Source organism: Rhinolophus ferrumequinum, chromosome X, assembly GCF_004115265.2.
Source record: "Rhinolophus ferrumequinum isolate MPI-CBG mRhiFer1 chromosome X, mRhiFer1_v1.p, whole genome shotgun sequence".
Lineage (NCBI taxonomy): Eukaryota > Metazoa > Chordata > Mammalia > Chiroptera > Rhinolophidae > Rhinolophus > Rhinolophus ferrumequinum.
Window position 1 is genome coordinate 81542234 of NC_046284.1, and position 25891 is coordinate 81568124.

Consider the following 25891-nt stretch of genomic DNA (forward strand, 5'->3'; position numbering starts at 1 on the left):
GTTGTGGAGGGCGCAGCTCAGCTCCAGGTCCAGTTGCCGTTGTTAGTTGCAGGGGGCGCAGCCCACCATCCCTTGTGGGAGTCGAACTGGCAACCTTGTGGTTGAGAGGACGTGCTCCAACCAACTGAACCATCTGAGAGCTCAGCGGCAGCTCAGCTCAAGGTGCCGTATTCAATCTTAGTTGCTGGGGGGCAGAGCCCACCATCCCTTGTGGGACTCGAGGAATTGAACTGTCAACCTTGTGGTTGAGAGCCCACTGGCCCATGTGGGAATCGAACCGGCAGCCTTCAGAGTTAGGAGCATGGAGTTCTAACTGCCTGAGCCACCGGGCTGGCCCCTGTATACACATTTTAAGGTAACATCTCTTATAATGTGTATACATGTTTTTGGCACCTGCCGGTATATGTAGATGTTTAAATCCTTAGTAAAATATTATATTAGCAAAAAGAATTCACCAGTGGATCAAATGTTTTCTCAGCACCTGCTGATATGATTATATGGTTTGTTGATAGGTAACCGATACAGAACTATTTCTAAAATCTTAAAATAAAGCCAACCAAGCTCTGTATCGATTACCTATCAACAAACCATATAATCAGATCAGCAAGTGCTGAGGAAACATTTGATAAAAGTCAGCAGCCACTCCTAACTAAAAAATAAAAGTAAAGTAGGAATATAAGGAAAGGGCTTCAACATATTGTGAAAACACAAACAAAACTGAGTAAACATTCTAAACTATGAGATAATAAAGCTATTGTTTTTTTTTTATTTTTTTTATTTATTGGGGTGACAATTGTTAGTAAAATTACATAGATTTCAGGTATACAATTCTGTATCACATCATCTACAAATTGCATTGCGTGTTCACCACCCAGAGTCAGTTCTCCTTCCATCACCATATATTTGATCCCCCTTACCCTCATCTCCCACCCCCCACCCCCCTTACCCTCTGGTAACCACTAAACTATTGTCTGTGTCTATGAGTTTTTTAAGCTATTGTTTTTTAAAGATTTTATTTGGGAAGGGGAACAGGACTTTATTGGGGAACAGTGTGGGAACAGTGTGCACTTCCAGGCCTTCTCTCCAAGTCAAGTTGTTGTCCTTTCAGTCTTAGTTGTGGAGGGTGCAGCTCAGCTCCAGGTCCAGTTGCCGTTTCTAGTTGCAGGGGGCACAGCCCACCATCCCTTGCAGGAGTCGAACCGGCAACCTTGTGGTTGAGAGGATGCACTCCAATCAACTGAGCCATCCGGGAGCTCAGCGGCAGCTCAGCTCAAGGTGCCGTGTTCAATTTTAGTTGCAGGGGGTGCTGCCCACCATCCCTTGCAGGACTGGAGGAATCGAACTGGCAACCTTGTGGTTGAGAGCCTGTGCTCCAACCAACCTTGCCATCCGGGAGGCAGCTCAGCTCAAGGTGCTGTGTTCAATCTTAGTTGCAGGGGGTGGAGCCCACCATCCCTTGCGGGACTCGAGGAATCGAACTCTCAACATTGTGGTTGAGAGCCCACTAGCCCACATGGGAATTGAACCGGCAGCCTTCGGAGTCAGGAGCATAGAGCTCCAAGTGCCTGAACCACCGGGCCGGCCCAATAAAGCTATTTTTATTAAAATAGAATGAAAGGCAGTGATACTATCACCATTATTTTTTTCACTATTGTGGATGTTTAACAAAATCAATAAATAAGAAAATTGGCAGTACAAACAAACATTGTGAAAGAAAGAGATAACTTTATAATTTTCCACTGATATTAGAATGAAATTCCTGGAAAATCTCAGTTTCTAATATCTGCTCTCTAAAAGACCCGTGGAGAGAAGGTTAGAGGGTATGGGATGACAAAGTGGAGGCCCAAACCATCATTTGTATATTAACTTTTTCTGAGAAGTGATTGCCTCAAGACAGCAGAGTGAGAATCAAGCCACAGCTCACCAACTTGACACCAAAAACAGATAAAACCATTATAAGAAAAACTACAGACTAATATCCCTCATGAACACAGATGAAAAAATGTCCAACACAACATTTGTGCATCAAGTCCAGCAATATACTTATAAAAAGGATAATGCGATGGCTATGTGCGGTTTCCCCAGGACGGGAAGGATTGTTCAACATTTGAAAATCAAGGTAATTCGACTTATTAACAGACTACTGAAGAAAAAAACCCATGATCATTTCAATACATGCAGAAAAAGCATTTGAAGAAATTAAATGTTCATTTATGATAAAAACTCAGGAAATTTGCAATAGAAGGGAACCCCCTTAACCTGATAAAGGGCATCTATTAAAAAAAGAAAAAACAAAACTGACTCTGTGGTGAGCATACAATATGATATATAGATGATGTACTATGGAAATGTACACTTGAAACCTATGTAATTTTACTAACCATTGTCACCCCAATACATTTAATTAAAAAACCCTACAGTTGACATCACACTTGAAAGTGTGAATGCTTTTTCTCTATCAAGGCAAGGATGTCTGCTCTCACTACTTTCAGTATGATGCTCTTAATATCATAATGGAAGTTCTAGCCAGTGAAGTAAGGCATGGAAAAGAAATAAAAGGAATGCAGATTAGAAAGGGAGCAAGCAATAAAACTGTCTTTACTCACAGGTGATATGATTATCTACATAGAAAATCCCAAAGAATCTAAAAAAAGCTCCTAGAACTAGTAAGTGATTTTTAACAAGGTTGTGGGATACAAGGTTAATATATAAAAACCAATTATATGTGTATGTCTATAAACTAGTAATGAATAATTGGAAATTGCATTTTTAAAAAGTACCATTTACAATGGCACTAAAAAATAAAATACTGGGCCGGCCCGGTGGCTCAGGCGGTTAGAGCTCCATGCTCCTAACTCCGAAGGCTGCCGGTTCGATTCCCACATGGGCCAGTGGGCTCTCAACCACAAGGTTGCCAGTTCAGTTCCTCGACTCCCTCAAGGGATGGTGGGCTCCGCCCCCTGCAACTAAGATTGAATACGGCACCTTGAGCTGAGCTGCCGCTGAGCTCCCGGATGGCTCAGTTGTTTGGAGTGCGTCCTCTCAACCACAAGGTTGTCAGTTCGACTCCCACAAGGGATGGTGGGCTGCGCCCCCTGCAACTAGAAAACGGCAACTGGACCTGGAGCTGAGCTGCGCCCTCCACAACTAAGACTGAAAGGACAACGACTTAACTTGGAAAACAGGCCTGGAAGTACACACTGTTCCCCAATAAAGTCCTGTTCCCCTTCCCCAATAAAAAAATCTAAAAAAAATAAAAAAATAAAAATAAAAATAAAATACTTAAGTACAAATATAAGAAAGTATGCAGAATTTGTATGCTGAAAACTAAAAAAGTATATATTAATAAAAGAAATAAAAAAGGACCTAAATAAATGGATTGGTTGAATGGAAGACTCAATATTGTTAAGATGTCAGTTCTTTCTATACAACCTAGAAATTCAATGCAATTACATCAAAATCCCATCAGGAAATTTTTTAGATACTGATGAGCTGATTCTAAAATTAATATGGAAAAGCAAGGAACTAGAATAGCTAAAACAATTTTGCTAAAGAATAACAAGGTTGAAGAATTCATGTTAACTCATTTCTAGACTTACTCTAAAGGTATAGTAATTAGGACATGCATGGCACTGACAAAAAGATAGACACACAGATCAGTGGAACAATATAGAGTTCAGAAATAGACCCAAACAGATATGGTCAAGTGATTTTAAAAAAGAAAAAAGTTGTGATGTCAATTCAGCATAGAAACGGTCGTCTTTTCAACAAAAGGTGGTGGAACAATTTGACATGCATATTCCAAAAAATGAACCTAACTGCCAAAAAAAAAAAACAACCATGGGCAGCCAGATGACTCAGTTTGTTAGAGGGGGAGCTCTCAACAACAAGGTTGCCAGCATGGGATGGTGGGCTGCGCCCCCTGCAACTAAAGATTGAAAATGGCGACTGGAGCTGGAGCTGAGCTGCGCCCTCCACAGCTAGATTGAGGGACAACGACTTGGAGCTGATGGGTCCTGGAGAAACAGTTTCCCAATATTCCCCAATTAAAAAAAAAAAGTATATTTAAAAAAATATATATACTTAAAAAAAAGAACCTTAACCTAACTCTCACAGGTTATATAAAATTTAACTCAAAATAGATCATAGGCCTAAAAATAAAACATAAAACTTCTAGAAGAAAGCATGAGAAAATATTTTTGAGTTTTTTTTTCTTTTTAGGCAAAGCATTGTATATAACAAGAAAAGCATGATACATAAAAGGAAAAAAATAAATTGGACTTCATAAAAATTAAAATATTTTGCTCTATGAAAGACACTATTAAGAGAATGAAAAGATAATCCATAGACTGGCAGAGTTTATTTTCAAATCACATATGTATCAAAGGAGTTGTATCCAGAATCCATAAAGAACTCTCAAAACTCAACAAGGTAAAACAACCAAATTTAAATATGGACTAAAGATTTGAACGGACATTTCACCAAAAAGACAGACATATGGCAAGGAAGCATGTGAAAAGATAGTATCATTAATCTATAGGGAAGTAGAAATTAATGCCATAATCTGATACCCCCAATACACCTATTAAAATGGCTAAAAACCAACCAAAAAACCCCTTGACTGTTGGTGAAGATGATGCATGTGAAGAAACTTGCATATATTGTTGGTGAGAGTACAAAATGGTAGAACTATTTTTGCACTTTGTCAGTTTCTTAGAAAATTGAACATACGATATGACCCATCATTCCCAGTTGAGATATTTAAGAAAACCTATGTTCACACAAACACAAGCTGCTTGTTTATAGTACCTATATTTGTAATTGCCTCAAAGTGGAAACTACCGAAATGTCCTTCATCTGGGGAATGGAGAAGCGGACTGTGGTACATCCATAGATGGAATACTACAACAATTACAAGCAACAAATTATTGATACTAACAATATGGATCAATTTAAAAGAGTTCATGCTCAGTGAAAGATGCCAGTCAAGAGATGTGTATGCTTTCTTCCCATTATAAGACTTTCTGGAAAAGCCAAAATTACAGGAATAATAAATACAAGTAGATCCATGTTTTTCAGAATTTTAAGGGTGAGGAAAGGGTTTGACTATAAAGGGATGGTGCAAGGGAGTGTTTTTGGGGGAGTCGTGGAACTGTTCTGTATTTTAATTATGGCAGTGGTTACATGACTTTATGCATATGTTGAAATTCATGGAACTATACACAAAAGAGTCACTTTTACTAAGTCTAAATTTTAAAATAGGTAAGTTGCTAAGGAAGAAAAATGAGAGAGTACCAGCTCTTTCTCCCTGCCCCTGCCCGCACAAAAAAATCTTACTGCAACTGCACTAATTTAAAGGTCTATACAATGTTCTTAGATAGCTTTTAGATGCCACTTTCCTCCAAATTCTCACACACATACACACACACACACACACACACACACACACACACACACACACACACGGTACCAAAAAAATGTATACACATTTTAAGAAAGGAAAAAACTATTAAAATTATGCTGATGGTAACCACTTTGAGCACTTCCCGTAATTGCAGAAGTCAAAAGTCAAACATGACTTGTATTCACGTTTTGTTATTGGTATATATTGAGTATTATAATTTTAGTAGTTTTTTTCCTTTCTTAAAATGTATACATTTCTCTCTGTGTATATATATATATATATACACATACATATAATATAATATATATAATTATATAATATAATATTAATATATAATTATAATATAATATATATAATATATAATATGTAATAATATAATTATATATATAATGTTATATATAATTATATGTTTAATATAATATAATATAATTCCAATTGAGATTCCGAGAGAGTCTCTTATTTTAAAAGAAAATAATGAAGAGGAGGAAATTGACTGGCCTTGCCAGTTATTAAACATACTGAAAGCCACTGCCATAGGAATAGACAGATTGGTGGAAGGAAACACAACCCAGTATAGATGGAAGCTTAATATATAGAACAAATATGTTCTTCAGGTTAGTGAGAGAAGAATAGTTTAACTGATTAACCATCTAGATGAGAATACTGCATGTTTGGAAATGAATTCCAGATGGATTGAAAAGTTATATATAAAAAATAAAGTCTTAGGAGACTAAAATTTAGATAGTCAAATAATAGATATTCAGCAAAATAAAAGATTGCTGAGTGACTGTGGGGTGTACCAAATGGTTATCATCTGAACAAAAGACTACATGCCAATCTTTGCTAGGTTTACAGATATAATTGCAGTTAAGTATTCATTTGTGTACCCATCTAGTCCTTTTTCTATGCATTTAAATATATACTAGAAAATGTAGCATTAGTCAAGATGGTTCTTTTTTATGTACAAAGTATCATATTGTACATTTCTTTTTAGATTTTTTTTATTCAATGGTGTGTCTTAGAGATCCATCCACATTAGTACACATAGATCTAGCTCATTCTTTTAATTGCTATTTGGTTATAACCAAGTTTAGCATATTGTGACCCATTTGATCCTAATCAGGCTACTTAACCATCTTAACCTCAATTCCTTCATTTCCAAAATGGGTATGACAGTAGTAATGCCTATTTTAGGGGTTGTTGCGGGGACTAAATTGTGTGTGTGTGTGTGTGTGTGTGTGTGTGTGTGTGTGTGTGTGTGTACACTGCCTGGCATACAATAAACTATTATTGACATTTTCGTTGTTTCTAATTTTAAACAATTATAAACCATGCTGCATTGAATATTGTTTTATATATTTCCTTATATACATCAAGGAATAATATGATAAAAGGAACCAAATATGAAATTGTCTGAGCTCTGGTCTGCTGCTTTATAAAAGTTAAGTTTTAACAACAAAAAAAAATCCCTTTAACGGAAGTCTTTTGCTTCTATCAAGTTGCCATTTCTTTTACTCTCTTGAGTTTCATAAAAATGTATTCTATCAAGGTATATATTTTTATCTTAAAAAGTCTTTTGTTTGAACACTTATCATATTTGCATCACTATTATGGATTTATTTATATATTTCTTTGGTCATTTTGGTGACACTTAGGAAAGGAGAATTAATATGTTGTCAACCATCATGAAATGGAAATCATACCTGAATTTATAACTAGCATACTTGATTATTTCTCTATCACATCAAAATTTAAAATAGTTCTATTATCACTCCCTTCTCAACTGCTTCCCCTTGAAGAAGACAAAAAAATTTGTTCCTCTGTATCTATTAGATTTTAATGAAGTAAACTGGAATTTCAATTCCAGGCTCTTCGTTTTGCATTATATATCATTTATTTTAATTGCTGTTTAGAAAATGCATTCAAATTTACCAACCACATAAACCACAATTATTTAGGCTTAACTCTAAGCATTATTGGAAATGCCTTACTATTTCTTGTACGCCACACCATTTTTCTAGCGACTTTATTTGGTGACATTTTAATTGTAATTCTTTGAGTAATATTTTCAGAAAGGGTTTACTTTGTGTCCTTGTTTTTATGGAAATATATGTATTTTTCCGTTATAAATTTGATAGCCTGTCTGGGTTCGGAATTTTAGGGCCATAGTCCTCCCTCAGAATTTTGTAAACATTGTTCTTTTGACTTCTAGCATTTAATACAGTAGATTAGAGGTCCAAACCGTGCTTGAAGGTCTTTCATTGGTTGCTAACCTCATATTTCTATCTGGAAATGTGTTGGCAATTCATATATTTGACCAGAATAAATGTCTAGGTGTCTAACATTTGATTATTCCTGTCCTGACATTGTAGATCCTTTAGATGTGGAAATTCATTGATTTCTTAGGGAAACTTTCCTACTATTTGTTTTTATTATTACTTTTTCTCATTTTGAGATATTGATTTTCTTTTCCAGTAAAGGAAATTTTATTTTTCCAGTTTTATTGAGATATAATTCACATATAACAATGTTTAAGATGTACTACGTAATGATTTGATATGTGTATATATTGCAAAATGACTACCACAAAAAGTTAACATGTAAGATGTTGTTTTTCAAGGTATTGATTTATTATGCAAATGGGTTTATAACAGTTATGAAATGTAGCAACAAGTGCATTGCTGTATGGAGGTGTCAAGATATCTAACAAAGGATATCAGTGATTATATAGGTCCTGAGAAAAGAATTGACAGGCAAAAATACATACATACATACACATAAATATAATAAAGCACTCATTTGAGTGGTATTAGAAATGTGCACAAGAATTTCTAGGCTTTAATTTGGAACTTGTTCCTCCATTTCAGGACCGGAAATTAACCAAAGCTGAGCAGCAAAGATTCAAGGAAGAAGCAGAGATGTTAAAGGGTCTCCAACATCCCAATATAGTTCGATTTTATGATTCCTGGGAGTCTATATTAAAAGGAAAGAAATGTATTGTATTGGTGACTGAACTTATGACATCAGGAACATTAAAGACGTAAGTTGATCCTGATAGTGCTAATGGAGTTTTATTTGGAAGTAATTTTCAGGAGTCATAAAAGTTGCTTGTAAGATAACACTACTTTATTAAAGAATTTGTAGAATCTGAATCTAGTGAGTGTGTGACTTCAGGACAGGTTAAAATGTTAGGATATTAATGAAGTTTATTAGAAAATACAATGTTGGGCCGGCCTGGTGGCTCAGGTGGTTGGAGCGCAGTGCTCCTAAGGCCAAAGGCCGCTGGTTGGATTCCCACATGGGCCAGTGAGCTGCGCCCTCTACAGCTAAGATTGTGAACAATGGCTCTTCCTGGACCTGGGTGCCTTGAGCAGCTGGAAGTCAACATTAGCTGCCCATGGGTATTATGTGCTGCCATGAGCGACCCGTGGCTAGCAAGAGTGGCCGGCAGCCGTAAAAGCTGCTGGGAGCTGCTGTGAGTGGCCGACTGATGACCAGCAACCAACAGCCTCAGCCGGGGTTGGTGGGAGTGGGGAGGCGCAAGGCTCATAATACCAGCATGGGCCAGGGAGCTGTCCTACACAACTAGACTGAGAAACAACGGTTTGCACTGGAGTGGGGGTGGGAGAGGTGGAAGAAGGGGGAAAAAAAAAGAAAATACAATGTTGAAAAATGAATGTTTGAGGGATATCATAGAATTTTAGAATTAGAAATCATTGTAGAGATGATATAATGTCACTTTGTAAACAATACTGAAAAGTTGAGTGTGTGGCCAGGTTCACATACCTAGTGAGCAATACTATGTAATTATAATCTATTGTTTTGTTTCTGACTACCATTTTTCATTTGATGGTATAATCACTTATTGGTGACTTTTAAATGTGGGGTATACATACTTTTTGTTTCCTAGCATCTTTGCACTAGAATTTTACATAGTTAAACCCTCTGGTGACTCTATATAAGCACTTTTTAGGAAGTAGAGAAGGACTTTCTTTTTAAAATTGTGGTGCCATACCACAAAAGGCTATTCTGATTGGAATGATTCTTGTTTTGAATTAAAAACGCTAAACTTGGTAGGATGCCTTCTCTAAGAATAAGGCCTTAGATTTAAAATTTTCTTGCCATAACAGACAATGAAAAACAACTCAGTGATGCCAGTCATAGTAGAGCACATGCAGTATATGCTAGCTTAAATGATTTACCCTGATATTGATCATACAATAAGCTAGGTATGTTTGTTTACATGTGGTCTTTTGTTTCTTTGTGTAGGTACTTAAAACGATTTAAAGTCATGAAACCAAAGGTCTTAAGGAGCTGGTGCAGGCAAATTTTAAAGGGGTTGCAGTTCTTGCACACTAGGACTCCTCCTATTATTCACCGTGATCTGAAATGTGACAATATTTTCATCACGGGACCCACTGGATCTGTGAAGATTGGTGATCTAGGACTAGCCACCTTAATGCGCACATCATTTGCTAAGAGTGTCATTGGTAATTAACATTTTATGTTTTATTGGCTGGGTAAAGAGATTTGTTAATTGTATATATGTCTCGACCAGGATGTAGCAAACTACAGCCCGTGGGCCAAATCTGGTCTGGCTACCTATTTTTGTACATAAAGCTTTATTGGAACATAGCTATATCCACTTGTTTATGTATTGTCTGGCTGCTTTTCTATTACAGTGGCAGAGTTGTATAATTGTGACAGAGACCATATAGACTGCAAAGCCTGAAATATTTACCATTTAACCCTTTACAGAGAAGTTTGCTGACCTCTGGTTTAGAATGTGAATTTGCTTTGAAATATCTATTATATATTGACTTATTTTGGAGACATCCTAGTGTATTTATTTTGTGGGATATATTTAAGATTATTGAAAGGTTCTGAGTATTTCAGAAAGAGAATTTAGTAATTTCATTCAGAGAAATTTTGAATAAGTTAGAAGAAGGATAGAAATAAAAACAAATTTTAGTTATCATTACTTAATCTTGAGCATTATGGATTGTACTTTATTAGCATGGAAAGTTAAAGAATAAGTGCTTTATATAGAGATAGCAACTACTCAACAAATTTTATACTTATAAATTTGCTTTTAGGGAGCAGAAATTAACTCAGATAATCCTTATGGCAAAGGGAATTTTGTCTTGCTGGATACATTTTTCTTTTTAATAAAACTGTGGTTGTGCTGTTATTTTGTAGGGACTCCTGAGTTTATGGCCCCAGAGATGTATGAAGAGCACTACGATGAATCTGTAGATGTGTATGCTTTTGGAATGTGTATGCTAGAAATGGCTACTTCAGAGTACCCTTATTCTGAGTGCCAGAATGCAGCTCAAATATACCGTAAAGTAACTAGTGTACGTATAACTTTATTCTTTTTACTTCATAAATTTCCATATTTTATACTGAAGTTGGGTAAAGTCAACTTAGTAAAACATAGTTTTGGTTTAGTTTTGCATAACAGTGCTAAATTTAACATAATTGTAAAGAAACAACTTTAGATTTATGCTATATACGTGTACTCTATTGGGGTCATATAAAATGCTTTGTATTAGAACCTTCCGGAAAACATGCAGATATATTATCTATATTCAATTGTTTGTAAGGAATTTTTAGGTATTTATTAGATGCATCTTATTTTCCATAGCTGAATAATACAGATTGCCTAAATGATTTTGAAGTTCCTTTTTATTCTAAAAGCCTGATTATGAAAGGGCATTCAAAATATATTTAAATAGATAATAGTATTTGATTCCCTGCTATGAATAATATTTTGTGTTAGAAATTCCAAGGAACACATAGATGAATAAGAAATGTTTGCTACCCACATAGAGCTTACATTTTTAGTAGGACGATAATATAAATTCACAAAAAATCTATAAAAACGAGGGGCGGGGAAGGGTTTCCAAGCGGGAATTCCCGCCCGTTCTCAGGAATTTTTTTCACTTTCTCGTTCCCGAATCCCGAGAAGTGTTGGTCAGAAAATCAGGTAAATCAGCTCCTTGAACCCAGGTGGTTGGTAGTATCAGCCGTCACTTTGTGGAAACGATTCATCATAGAGAACAGAAAACAGTTAATATCTCGGGATTCGGGAATGGGAAAGTGAAAAAAATTCCTGAGAACTGGCGGGAATTCCTGCCTGGAAACCCTAGATGGGAGTATAGTGAGGGAGGGCTGTAAGGGAGATAGAAGCAAAGTGTTAGGATTGTTCAAAAGAGGTTTACTTCATATCCAATTGAGTGGCTCAAGGTAGGCTGCAAAAGAAATTGTTCGAGTGTTTCAGATAACTAATGCTAATAAGTACTGCCTTTAAATATATGCTGTATGTCATAAGCTTTCATCTTTATATCCCTACAAGATGGTGCTATCTTCAATTTACAAATGATGAGACTGAAAATCAGAGGTTGTGACTTAGCCAAGTTCACACAGCAACTACTAATGGTAGATTTTGACCTCAAGTCTGACTCGAGAGTTTTGTGTAGGGAGACAATAAGAAATAAGGCCAATGTCCAGAATGTGGGACATTCTATAGGACAAATGACCTAGTTTCTCCAACAAAGTCATTTACTTATAGCCATTATAGGAGACTTTGAAATAATATTGATTTGGAATGTTTATAATAGAGAAGCCCTTCTTAGGAATTTTCAAAAGTGTTTTTTAATAACATTGATTTTTTTCTAATCCCTCAAAATACTTGTTTATTATATTTTGCTAATTGGGGTTATACTGCATGTACATTTTGGGATCCTATTTTTTCCCTTCTTAATGTTACAGTATGAGAATTCTCCAGTTTATTAGTTACTTTGAGAACATTTAAAATTTCTACATAATATTAGCATATATATTACATAATTTATGTAATTTTGGCTCTCCTGATTTAGATTATAACTTTTCACTGTTATTTGTAGAGCTATGAAAAAATTCTTGTCAAAAAAGTTGTTAAACTTATACAGTATATATTCATTTCATTTAAAACTTGAATATGGTTTAGTGGTAAAAATCATATTTTCACAAGTGGGCTTTTCAATTGCTTAATTTGTGACTAGAAACTATTTTTCTTCTCCCAGGGCATAAAACCAGCTAGTTTCAATAAAGTCACTGATCCTGAAGTAAAAGAAATCATTGAAGGATGTATTCGTCAAAACAAATCTGAAAGGTGGGTGCAAATATAGTGAAATGACATAACTGATGGATGCATTTTTCTGTTACCTTGCACTGGGTCATTTTTTTACCTTTGAATCATGCTGGGTATGACTTTTGAGTAGAAGCCAAACTATACTGTCTGGAGTGAGGTGTTATCATTGCATCTTGTTTGCCATTTTAGACTTTAATATCACGTGCTGAATTTTCCTTGTACCAGCATTTGGGTTGTTTTTGTCAGTGTGTGTTGTGACAAGCTTTCATCACCTTGAAGCATCATTTTAACAGTCAGTGGGCCTCCTCCCCTTAGGCTAACTTACTTCTAGCAGTTGATAGTATAGAGCTTCTGCAATGTCACCTTCAGGTAAGTACTAAAATATATTTTTTTTTAATGATAGTTTAAAAAGTTTAACCATCAGCTCACCAGATGTTTTTTATTTGATCATATGTCCTTTTGTTATGATAATGGTAAAGCTGATACAGCTATTTTTGTTCAAGAAATAGTATTCTAGATTTATTTGTGTCACAATTGGTGTTTTTCTCACGGATAATTCCCTTTAGTTTTAGCTTATATTTCCCTTTAATTTGAACTTTGGACAATTGCTGACTTAAATTGAAAGTTTAATCATTTGACTTTTACCTCCTTATTGATTATGATTAATAAAGGTGATAGGTCCTTTATAGAAATTATTTCTACCGTCATTTCGTTGACTGTCCCCTATTTTTATTATTTTTCTATCTTAGTGTTGCATATCTGAGAATCCATAAAGCCACTAAGGTAAAACCTGTTTAATTATAGCTTTATTACAGAATATTCTTAGTGTTTGTACCAACAGGCCATGTCTATGTATATATTTGTTTTAATTTGGTAAAATGTATATAACATAAGATTTACTATCTTAGTCATTTTTATGTGTACAATTCAGTGGCATTAAGTATATTCACATTGTTGTACAATTGTCACAGCTGTCTATTTCCAGAACTTTTTCATCATCCCAAACATAAACTCTGTACCCATTAAACAATAACTCCCCATTCCCCTCCTCAACCCTCTATTCTACTTTCTGTCTCTATGAATTTCATTATTCTAGGTACCTCAAATAAGTGGCATCATACAGTATTTCTCCTTTTGTGTCTGGCTTATTTCACTTAGTGTAGTGTTTTCAAGGTTGATCCATGTAAAGTATTGTAGCATGTATGAAAATTTCCTTCCTTTTTAAGGCTGAATAATAATTACACACACGTGTGCAGGCACATATATTTTGTTTATCCATTCATCTGTTGATGAACAGTTGGGTTATTCCTGCCATTTGTCTATTGTGAATAATGCTGCATGAATATTGGTATAGAAATATCTGCTTGAATCCCTGCTTTCATATATATATATATATATATATATATACACACATATATATATGTACCATATATAGTTAGTAATGGAATGACTAGATCATATGATAATACTAAGTTTTATTTATTTATTTTTTTTAAGGAGGGTGCAACCTACAGTGGCGTATGCAGGGATCGAACCGGCAACCTTGGTGTTATTAGCACCACGCTCTAACCAACTGAGCTAACCGGTCACCCCATACATTTAATTTTTTGAAGAACTACCAAATTTTTTTCCACAGTGGCTACACCATTTTGCATTCCCTCCAGCAATGTAGGAAGGTTGCAATTTTTCAAAAGTTTCACCAATACTTGTTATTTTTTGTTGTTTGATAATAGCCATCCTAATGGGTGTGAAGTGGTATCTCACTGTGGTTTTGGTTTTCATGTGCTGATGTCCGTTTGCATATCTTTGGAGAAATGTCTGTTCAAGTCCTTTGCTCTTTTTTGAAAATTTGGTTGGTTGTTGTTTTTGAGTTGCAGGAGTTTAGGCATGCTTTTGTTAACAAGCACAGCTAAAAATACTATGTTGAAGTAGCCATTTTAGTTTGGATTCTGATTGTTGTTTGTGCAACACTTTAATTATGATTGATTACCAAAGAACACTGGAATATGCAAAAAGATTCATATTCATATTCATAATATTGGCATATTACTTTACTGGAAAGAGCACAGGCTTTAGTGTGAGACTAAGACTCAAATCTGGACTCATTTAGCCAATGTGATCTTGAGCAAGTTACTTAACTGTTCCTCAAAACAGGTATTATTTTGATTATTAAAAAAGATAATGAATGCATATAAAATACCTAACAGTGGTAAGTATTTAATGAATGGTATCTTCTGCTGCTATTGCTATAATTACTCCTTAGTAAAATATTTAGGCAGAATTTTCATTGAGAGGCAAAGGGTTTAACTTGGTTGTGCCTTCTTAAACACATCTCACCTTAATCTTAAAACTAATTAGTGTGGTGGGAGATGAGGGTAAGGGGGATCAAATATATGGTGATGGAAGGAGAACTGACTCTGGGTGGTGAACACACAATGTAATTTATAGATGATGTGATACAGAATTGTACACCTGAAATCTATGTAATTTTACTAACAATTGTCACCCCAATAAATTAAAAAAAAACCTAATTAGTGTGAGAAAGATTATTTGTTTATAACACTGTCTTAGTGAAGTATTTGTCTCTTGATGACTAAAAAAAGAGAGTTGAAAATCCTTAACTTATAGGATCCCATGTTGTCAATATGCTTTATCTGTTTCAAATAGCAAAGGGAGGGGGGAGCTTTCTATATAGACATTATGGGGTATATCAGTTTTAGCTCTCTCTGGCCTGTAATACAGAAAGTTTAGGTATTACAGATCTGTTTTATAAGTTGCTCAAAGGAAAGGAAAGTAACTGCCCCATCTTATAAAATAATCTTTTGAACCCTATACTTTTTTTCTCTTCAGAGATGATTAATCCCTAATATTATGCAAGTCTTGTATCCATTGTATGGATACTTTGGCTTAAAACACTAGACATAAATACTTTAAGAAAACCATTGGACTTTGCCAAACTAAATTATAAATTAGCTTCACCCGTGGGATTCTCTAAAGAGTGAAGTACACTGTCTAGATTATTGCTAATGGAGTCTATGAGTTCTATTTAAATTTCTAATTTACTTTAGAGTTTATATATCTGGAAGAGTTTTTCATTTCCTTTGCTGAGAATCTGTTGTTTGAGTCTTAGTAACTTAAGCCAGTAGTTTAGGGAAACTACTTAATCCATATAATGTGTACTGTAGCACTTCTCCAACTCTCTGTAGGCATACTTTTAGGTATGTTTAAATTCAGTATCTAGATATGTTACTAATAATGTCTTGTTCTTTTGTTGTTTAATATGTTACTAATAATGTTTAATGAAGGTCACTACAAGTGCATGTTAGTTGGAATTTTTTTGCATCCTTGGTATAATGCAGGGTCTCAGCTCCCGCTCGCCGCCCAAGAACGCAGGATATGGTGAGGACAAAAAGGAACAACAACAGAGCCATAGATAGGGGAGTCATACCACTAAATTCTCGCTGGCGGTTGGTTGAGACACAAAAGCAGACATCCGCCAGTATCCCAACAAGGGGTCTTCCTGCACCCCCATCTCGCTGGCGGCTGGGCGAGTCACAGGAAGTAGGATCAACATGATCCTCGGTGTAATCCACTTGCTAACCACACTTGCTAGCTGCAATCCTAGTGTAGCCACGGCAGTTATATCAGTGGCCAATGACTAACTGGTTACAGCTGATGGCCAACTAGTTACAGCTGATGGCCATCTACTACCCAAGCCAGCACCTTTCCACGTGAGGTCAAGAGCCTGGAAACTGCTCTCTGGGACTCTGTTCCTACACTTGGTAATAATAAGTTGGATGTAAGATTTGTTTTTTCTGACAAGTGTAGGGAAAGGTCCCGGAGAACAGTTTCCAGGCTCTCGGCCTCACATGGAAAGATGCTGGCTCGGTTATTGGTTGGCCATCAACTGTAACCAGTTGGCCATTAGCCACTGTTGTTTTGTATATAAATGCTGTGGCTACATTAGCAAGCGCGGATTGTGGATGTTGCAGATTGCAGATAGTGCGGATTGCGGATGGAGTGGATCGTGTGGATCCTACTTCCTTTGCCTCACCCGACCGCCAGTGAGACTGTGGTACAGGAAGACCCCTTGTTGGAGTATTGGCAGATGTTTGCTTCTTGTGTCTCGACCAGCTGCCATTGAGATTATAGTGGTATGAACCCCCTATCCATGGCTCCGTTGTTGTTCCTTTTCGGCCTCACTATATCCTGTGTTCACCTGCTGGGAGCTGAGACCCTGCATTACAACAAGGCAGACTAATGGTTTAATTAAGAGAAAATTTTAAAGAAGATTGTCGTTTTGATACAATTAATTTTTACTAATTAAGGGTTCTGTATCTTGCCTATGATTGGAAGAATTGATAATGAGCTATGTATTTTGTTTATTAGGTTGTCTATCAGGAACCTACTAAACCACGCATTTTTTGCTGAGGATACAGGACTGAGGGTGGAGTTAGCAGAGGAAGGTGATTGCTCAGATTCGTCCCTGGCTTTAAGACTCTGGGTTGAAGACCCTAAAAAATTGAAAGGCAAGCACAAAGACAATGAAGCTATTGAATTCAGTTTCAATTTAGAGAAAGATACACCTGAGGAAGTAGCTTATGAAATGGTAAGTGAATCCTGCTGTTTCGCCTGCCCCTTATAGTATCAGGGTTTATTCCTTTCTCTTTCTCATTGTTTGCTTTCTTCTCATTTTCTCCCTTTATTTATTTAAATTGATATTTTCCTATTAAACGTATCTCTATAGCGTAGTATATTAAATCTGTATGTACAGTATAAAGACTGATAAAACACTGCCTTTGTTAAGAAATAGAACGCTACTGCTATCTTAGAAGCCACCTGTGTGCCCCTTCCAGTTGGATTCCCGTCCCTTATCACCACAGGCAATATCTATTCTGACGTTTGTGTTACTCATTCCTTTGCTTTTCATTATAGTTTACCTAAGTAATATATTGTTTTGTTTTGAGAACCTGAGTGGCAAGCACACACGCTGCTGCGTAGTGAAGTTACTCTTAGGTGAAGATGCCCAGCAGGGGAGGAGCTGAGCAGAGCCTCTCAGCTGTAGTCTGGCCTCAGCTTCCCTGAGAGTTGACCAGAGCTGCTCCTGGGGAAGTGAGTAGGTGAGGCCACACCTGAGGGAAATACACACACAGTCACCACAGTCAGGGCACCTGTGGGGCTGTTGTTGAAATGAGTTGTCTGGTAACAAGATGGCTTGACGGGGAGTGGGTCTCTCTGACTTTTCTACTTCTAATCTCCCCATGACACCCCCCAATAATAGATGACAGCAGATGACTTCTGTGGGGAGGGACGCATGTCCACACCGATCCAGGCACGGCTGCTGCAGTGCTTGGACGGAGGGCTGCAGGAGCTTCGGTGGTACATGGTCGAGGTCAGCCAAGCACAGGTCCTCTGAGGCAGGCTCACCTGGGCATTCTGTCTTCAGGTTAAAAAGAAGGATGGGACAGTGACAGTGGGGATCTTGGAGATGAAAGCCTTTAACATATCTGTCTTTCTAGTCACACTGTTCTAATCTGCAATTAGGGTTTCCAGGCGGGAATTCCTGCCCGTTCTCAGGAATTTTTTTCGCTTTCCTGTCCCCGAATCCCAAGAAAAGTAGGTCGGGAAATCGGGATAATCAGCTCCTTGAACCCAGTAATACCCACAATGGGAAATAAACGTACTACTCACAATGTATGTCTTAGACATTTTTCCTGTTTATCGCTAGGGTTTCTGGGTGGGAATTCCCGCCCATTCTCAGGAATTTTTTCCGCTTTTCTGTTCCCGAATCCCAAGAAAAGTTTGGTCAGGAAATTGGGAAAATCAGCTCCTTGAACCCAGGTAGTTGGTAGTATCAGCCATCACTTTGTGGAAACGATTCATCATGGAGAACAGAAAACAGTTAACATCTCGGGATTCGGGAATGGGAAAGCGAAAAATATTCCTGAGAACAGGTGGGAATTCCCGCCTGGAAAGCCTATCTGCAATGATTGCCTTGGCCATCTGGTGCATAATTGTCATCCTGGTATTTCCCTTTACTGTCTTCATAGACTTCTCTGCCTCTCTCCTCTATTGGACTTCATGTTTCCTAAATCCCATGTCTTTCCCTTTCTCGGGTTACCCTTTTGTTTTAGTGGCATACTTCCTCAGCTAGCTTCTTAAGAAAGGGTACATGGGAGGTAAATTCTTTGAGACTTGCATGTATGAAAATGTCTTTCTTCTGTCTTCATTTTTAATTTAGTATTTGGCTGCCTAAAGTATTTTAGGTTGGCAGTTTTAAAAAAGTAAAGTCATTGCTCCATGCTTTTCTAGCTTTTAGTATTGATATTGAGAAGTGCAAAGTTCTGTTTTCTGCATGTTTTGCATGTGCTTCATTTTTTTCCTCTCTGAAAGGTTGTAACATCTTCCCTTCCTTCTCATTATTCTAAAGTTTCACAGTGATGTGTCGTGATTTGGGTCTGTTTTCATTTACTGTATTGGATGCTTAGTGGACCCTTCCACTCTGTCAATTCATATGCTTTAGTTTCTGGGAGATTTCTTGAAGTATTTTATTGATGATTTCTTCCCCTTTGTTTTCTCTTTCTGGAACTGTTATTATTTAGATGTTGGACCTGTTGGACTGTTCCTCCAACGTTTTTATCTTTTTTATTTTCCATCTTATTGTCTTTTTATTCTCCTTTTTGGCAGTATTATCAGCTTTATCTTCTAACCCTTCCATTGAGTTTTTTCATTTCTGCTATCATGTTTTTAATTTCAAGAGTTTCTTTCCATTTTTTGGTCTGTTCTTTTTTTAGAGTAAACATCTCTTATTCTTTGTTTTGTGGATGCAGTATTATTGTATCTCTGTGTAACATTAGCAAAGAGAGTGTTTGTGACAATTTTTTTATCCCTGCATAGTCTCGTTTCTGCAAGTAACTGTTTACTCTTTGTTGGTTTTGTGCTCCATCTTCTTGTTGGAGGCTTTTCTCATATTTCTGGTAATTCTTGGCCGACTGTTTGCAATTATTAGTGGGCGAGAGACTGTATTAGTTTTCTCTTGCTGCCTGACAAATTACTACAAGCTTAGTGTCTTAAAACAAACCCATTTATTATCTCAGTTCTGTAGGTCAGAAGTCCTGGTGGCCTTCGCTGGATTCTCTGCTTAAAGTCTCACAGGCTAAAATCAAGGTGTCAGCAGCCTGTGCCTCATATCTGGAGGCTCAGGGGAGAATCTGCTTTCGGGCTCATCCAGGTTGTTGGCAAAATATAATCCCATGCAGTTGTAAGACTAAGGTCCCCATTTCATTGCTGGCTGTTTACTGGGGGTCACTTTCAGTTCTTAGAGGCTGCTCTTCAGTCCTTTTACATGCCCCCACTCCATCGTTAAAATCAGCAATGGCATGTTGAATCCTTCTGGTGTTGCCATCAGGTAAAAGGCTCACCCACATAATCTTTCTACCTTAATGTCAACTGTGCATAGCACAGTGATATCTCATCATATTCACAGGTTTGAGCATTAGGATAGGACATCTTTCAGGGGGCCATAATTTTGCCTACCACAGGGACTAACGGAGGTGATTGGATAGTATGATTGCTTGTGTTTGACATGTTAACTTTGACCTCTACTGTAGGGTATCTTGGTGGGCCATTAATTGGGGAATTTCTTACATCAGTATTTGTAGGTCTTTCTTCTTGGATTGGATTTCTTAGAGAAGCATCTTTCAGTGTCCTTCCTGGAGGGTAAAGGTCTGGTTACTGGTATTCTGCTAGCCAAGTGGGGAAGAGGGCTGGAGTTTTGTGCATATGGCTTTCAGCATGCATATGGTCATTTAATCTTGTTCTCCACATGGTGACCATACCCTTAACTGTGCCTAGTGTTCCATAGTCCAGAGATCCTCTCTTTTACCCTCTCCAGAGAACTCCAGACTTCTTGGGTAGAGAGGAAGGAATCCCCCAAAGGTGTAGAATGAAGCACAGGGCACAGGGACCTAAATATCTAACTGCTTCTCAAAACCCTTCATTTAGTCTTTGTTTTAGTCATCTCTTGACTTTACCCAGTTCTAGACATACCTAATACTGCCTGTTCCTGTGCGTTATGAGTAAGTATTCTTCCGCATAAATGGGAATGATTCTCAGCTTTCTCTAGTACACCTTTTTTAGGTCTGCTAGGTCAGTTATTATCATATTAGAAAGAGTCCAAAATATTGTTGCTGTTGTCTTTCTCTTATTGTCCTGTCCTTGTTGGTTTATAACTTAAAAATTCATTTACTGTGGGGGTTTTTTTTAGAGCTTTGGAAGGGAGTGAGATTAAAAATGTGGACTCCATCTAACATTTTAATCATCTTTCAACTACCATGAAATTTCTCCAAGTCTGCAGATTCCCAACACATGCTTTAAAAAGCAGATTGTAGCACTGACAATGATATACCATGGCACCTCCTCAAGTCTTCTCTGCTACTCAGCCCTGTTCCTGTCAGACAAACCTTTAATTGCTCTTCTGTCACTCTTCTAACGCCAAGTAAGCTGCAGTACTCTGCTATGAGCATACTTTCCTCTGCCTAGAGTGTTCATCTCTAATCTTCATCTACACCTTCCTCTATAGACTGCAAGTTCCTTTTATTTGTTGTTGTTCTAATCCAGGTTAGAGTTTACCTTCCTCTGTGATACTTTCTCTACTTCCTCCAGAGAGGCGGGTACTCCTTTAAGGCTTTTGCAGCATAGCATTTCTACCTCTTAATTTCATTTTAAGTTTAATTTGTATCCACCCCTCACCACCAGATTGTGTGCTTATATAGGACAAAGGACCTATTTAATCATCTGTCTGTCTGGAGTCCATTACTGGGGACGTTGTAGGCACTTAAAGTTGTTGAATGAAGAAACCTTTTTAATCGTTGACATAACTTAATGGCAGTCATAAATGACCTGTAATAAGATTGCATGTACTGAAACATCAAGTTGTTTGTTTAAAGCCAGAAGTATTTCAACAATGCCTGGTAATAGTATTGTTCTTCTTATGCTGATTAAACACTCTGACAGTTATGTATGTCTGATTAAGAAAGAACAGAGAAACTAGCTGTTATTTAATAGCATGTGGAATTTGGGGGCACAAAATAACTCTACTAATTTTAAAAAAAGGTTAAACTCTTACATTTTAAAGATGTAGTGTGGTTATTATGTTTTCATTTGTAGGTCAAGTCAGGATTCTTCCATGAAAGTGATTCCAAAGCTGTTGCTAAGTCCATTAGAGACCGGGTGACCCTGATAAAAAAGACTAGAGAGAAGAAGCCAACAGGCTGTTCAGAAGAACGCAGGGATTCACAGTGCAAGTCTGTGGGGAATGTTCTTCCTCAGCCCCAGAATAAATGTTTGCCCCCTGCTCCTGCTCAGCACACTGGGGCTGATTGTGAAGAAACTGAAGTTGAGCAACATGTTCGACAACAGCTTCTACATAATACATCACAGCAGCACTGTTCCTCTGTTACAGGTAACACAGTCATAATGCATAAAAGCAAACAAATACGTAATTGTATTCCTTTCTCTTTAAGTAGTACTTTTGTATTTTTCAAAGCATTCTGTTATCTATCATTTCATCAGTCCTTTTACAAAATCCCTGAACTAGACAAACCAGTTAGTTTTGCTGTTCTGTTAAGTGACTTGTCTAAGGTACTAGTTGCATAAGGGTTATAGTCTTTTTGTTGTTGTTGTTGTTATCATTTTTAATGATCTAATCTAAATCATTTAATAAAGAAAATTTGGAATTAAGGATATAATTTATTCAAGAAGGAGTTTTCTAGACTTTAAGACTCTTTGTATTTTTTATTTTAATTTTAATTTTTTTGCCCTTCCCCCAAGACTCTTTGTATTTTAGACTCAAGTATAAAATTTACACAGTTCCTCTAATTTTTCTACTGTAATGCATTTTGTTCTCTAGAAGGACACAGTATTTTCATAGTTATAAGTAATCGTTATATAAAGACAGTATTGTTTTCTAGCCAGGTTATAGGAGAATGAGAATGAGAATATGACACTTAGATTTTACCTAACAGCAAGTATAGATTAGTTAGGGATATACATGAAATGGCCAGCAAATGGAGTTGATTTTTATGCAATTCTTTGTTTTCAGGTGTGCTTTACTAAGAAAATTTTAATTATACTATAGTGTCAGCATAGAAAGTTTACATGATCGTTTTTGATTAATTCTGCAATTCACATATTTTATTTGAAGATGTTTCAGGTTGTCAGTATAAAAAAAAAAATTAAACACCGTTTGGACCTTATGCTTCGAGTTTTCACTTCTACCTGTTGCTTATTTTTTTTTTTGTTGTAGGTGACAATTTGTCCGAGGCAGGAGCTGGATCAGTTAAACAGTCAGATACAAGTCAGCCCAGTATAGCCTATTCCTCAGACCAGATGATGGGCTCTCAAATAGTTTCTAACATCCCACAGGCCAAAATAAATGTTCCAGGGAAAATATATCCATCCCAGCAGCTAGTAGGACATTACCAGCAGATTTCAGGGGTGAGGTGAACTATTATATTTTTAAATATATAATCAGTATATTTACTGTAAATGGGAGAATTTATCTTCAATCTTTTTTTTCTTATTTAACAGTTGCAGAAGCAACCAAACGTGACTCAGCCCCAAATTTTGCCTTTGGTTCAAGGTCAGTCCACTGTTTTGCCTGTACAGGTCCTTGGACCTCCAGTTGTCTCACACCCCCAAGTTTCCCCATTAACTGTCCAGAAGGTCTCACAGATAAAGGTAAGATAAAGTTTAGAGGCTCTGTATTCAGTTAGACATATTTAACACTTCCTAGACTTTCTTACAAGCAAGGGCTCTCTTTCATAAATTTATCATAATGTATGTAAAAGTCACTGAAAGCTTAAAGTTGTTTTTGTTTTCCTTCACCTAAGACATTCTTCTTGAGGATGTGCCTAAGCTAACATTGTGTAACTAGAATCTTGAGACACTGCTTGTATAATTGGAAAAGAAACTAAGAACTCTGTATAAGGATAAAAATGTTTATTTAGTACTTGGATTTCTTGATCTTGGTGATGATGATTTGTTCTTTGAATTGGACTTTTCCAGCCTGGTTTGAATATGGAAGGATGTCTTTTATAGTTAATTAGAAATAGTGTTTCATAGCCTCTTATAATTTTTAGCACTTTCATCTAAATTCTTAATTTTTGTTGATTCATGGTTATTCCTGTAAGAGAAATAAGTGCTTTTATCTTTTACAACTCTCAAAGTCATTGTTATTCATTTCTGACAAGGAGTAAACAGTGTTTGTCGGAGTTTATATATCAAGACTATATCCTGGTTCTCTAGTTATGGAATCTAGACACGTGATTGGGCTTTTTTTTTGGCCATCACTCCATTTTTCTTTCCTCAGCCCCACCATCCCCTGTGTGTGCCTTCTTACTTTGTGAATGAGATGGTCTGAACTCCTAGGCATTCTCTGTATATGATGTAGTTAGCAGCTGGTGCATCTGTTTCTTGTAAGAAATTGGTATATAGTCTGTCACAGTTCATCAACAAACTTTAATGACTACCATCTCTGGGGATATAAAGTAAAATAATGGTCCTTGTGGTCCTTGCCCACAAGGAACGCACAGTCTGGTAGGGGAAAGCATACACATACTTGACAAATGCCTGATGCATTTAAAATGTGCTGGGGGTAGATTTAATTTGATATAGTTGACAGTGCCTGGTGTTTGGCTAGTGTTTGTGGGGTGATATGGTATATACTTGTAATTGAGCTCATATTGTGGTTTGCTTTGTCTCGAAGACTATAATGCAAAGTATGTTGAGTGGCTGCTTAAATTAACTTAGGTTCAACCACATGTAAGTATACAAGTATGTGTATTTTTCAATGTGTTCACAAAGCTGAAAAAAAAGGTTTTCAAAATTATTATAAAAGTGTTCTTTACCTATTTAAAAATAAAGCCCATAAAGTTATAAAGAAGACAGTGAAAATCAACTGTTATCTGAAAAATCAACTGTTATCACTTGTGGGGACAGAGTCCCAGAGAGGCTCTCGGGCTCACATAGGTGCTGGCTCGGGTAGTAGATGGCCATCAGCTGTGGCTAATTGACCATCAGCTGTTACCAGTTAGCCAGTTAGCCACTGATATAACTGCCACGGCTGCGCTGGTTGGTGAGTCGAGTCGAGAGTGAGTCTGTCGGTTGGCAGGCAGAGAAGTGGACAGCAGGTTGCAAGTCGTGTGACTCCAACCTCTAGTGAGACTACAGTGCCGCCAGTGAGACGATAGTGGTATGACTCCCCTACCTATGGCTCCGTGGGTGTTCCTTTTTGGCCTAGCCATATCCTGTGTTCTTGTGTGGGGAGCGGGACTAGAGGCCCCGCAGGCCGCCCCGCAGCGAGGCGGGTATGGCGCTGGCCAAAACTCTCCGAAGGATGGTGGAGCAGTTTGTGTGTGTGAAAACTCAGTCTCGGGAAGCCCATGAGGAGCAGCGCCAGAGATGGGGAGCGCAGTCTGCCTGGGAGAGACATGACCCGTTGATGAGTTGGTGGTCCTCTCGAGCCTCCGGATGGCATGCTGCCCTGTTGGCCATAGCAGGCATCACCAACTTTTTGGTGGGCTGCTGCTGTAGGCTCTGAGGATTTTGGACATCTTCCATGGAGGCCTCCACCCACTCAGACACCTGGCACGTTGAGCAAGATTTTGACCAGGTAGGAATGGTATCTGACTCTGGGCAGGAGGATGTGTGGCCCCCACACAGTGTGTGGTGCCCGGTTGACCCCCAAGGAGGGGTGGGAGGACATGGATGGCTCTCCAGCCAGCATGGAGAGGGCCCTGTAGGCTCTGGCCGAGCGGTTGCCAGAGGAGGCGAAGGCTACAGCCGGCCCTGTGGGCTGGATGTTCCTCACGGCCTTGAGTGAGGAACACGGAAAGTGCGCTTAATGAAATGGCCCAGGTGCCAGACCAGGTTGTCCCTGTTGGAAGCGCTGGAAGCTCGGGTCCGTCTGTTAGAAGACGGGTCCCACAGTGGAGACTCTGAGACAGAGGCGGAGGAAGCGAGTGGAGACAATGTAGTTCCCAACCCCCAAGCCTGGCCAGTCTTGAAGTAAAAGGTAAAATGTGAGCAACTTTTGGGCCCCGGGGGCGTTTGGCAACCCATCTGTGACTGAGTTCACAACCTACACCCCATAGACTCCCACTGAGTTGCAGGAGCTGGGGAGGCGGTACAGACAGCGCCCTGGAGAGCCAGTCTCGGCTTGGCTATTACGTATATGGGATGAGGGAGCAAACAACATTCTCTGCACCCCAGGCGAGATGGAAAAGCTAGCCTTCGTGACAGTGCATCCATTCCTGCGACAAAGGTTACAGAACTGCCATAGGTTGGCCCAC

At 37.8% G+C, this 25891-nt stretch overlaps 1 protein-coding gene across 1 annotated transcript in view; it reads left to right on the plus strand.

Annotated features, from left to right (window-relative positions):
• WNK3 (WNK lysine deficient protein kinase 3) overlaps positions 1-25891 on the plus strand; it is a 148590-nt gene that overhangs the window by 42144 nt on the left and 80555 nt on the right. Inside the window, exons 3-10 of the mRNA XM_033118064.1 lie at positions 8272-8444; positions 9674-9894; positions 10604-10761; positions 12472-12560; positions 16929-17148; positions 21708-22002; positions 22846-23036; positions 23130-23279. Of these exons, the coding sequence (XP_032973955.1) occupies positions 8272-8444; positions 9674-9894; positions 10604-10761; positions 12472-12560; positions 16929-17148; positions 21708-22002; positions 22846-23036; positions 23130-23279 (1497 nt within the window). The remainder of the gene's footprint in view (positions 1-8271; positions 8445-9673; positions 9895-10603; positions 10762-12471; positions 12561-16928; positions 17149-21707; positions 22003-22845; positions 23037-23129; positions 23280-25891) is intronic.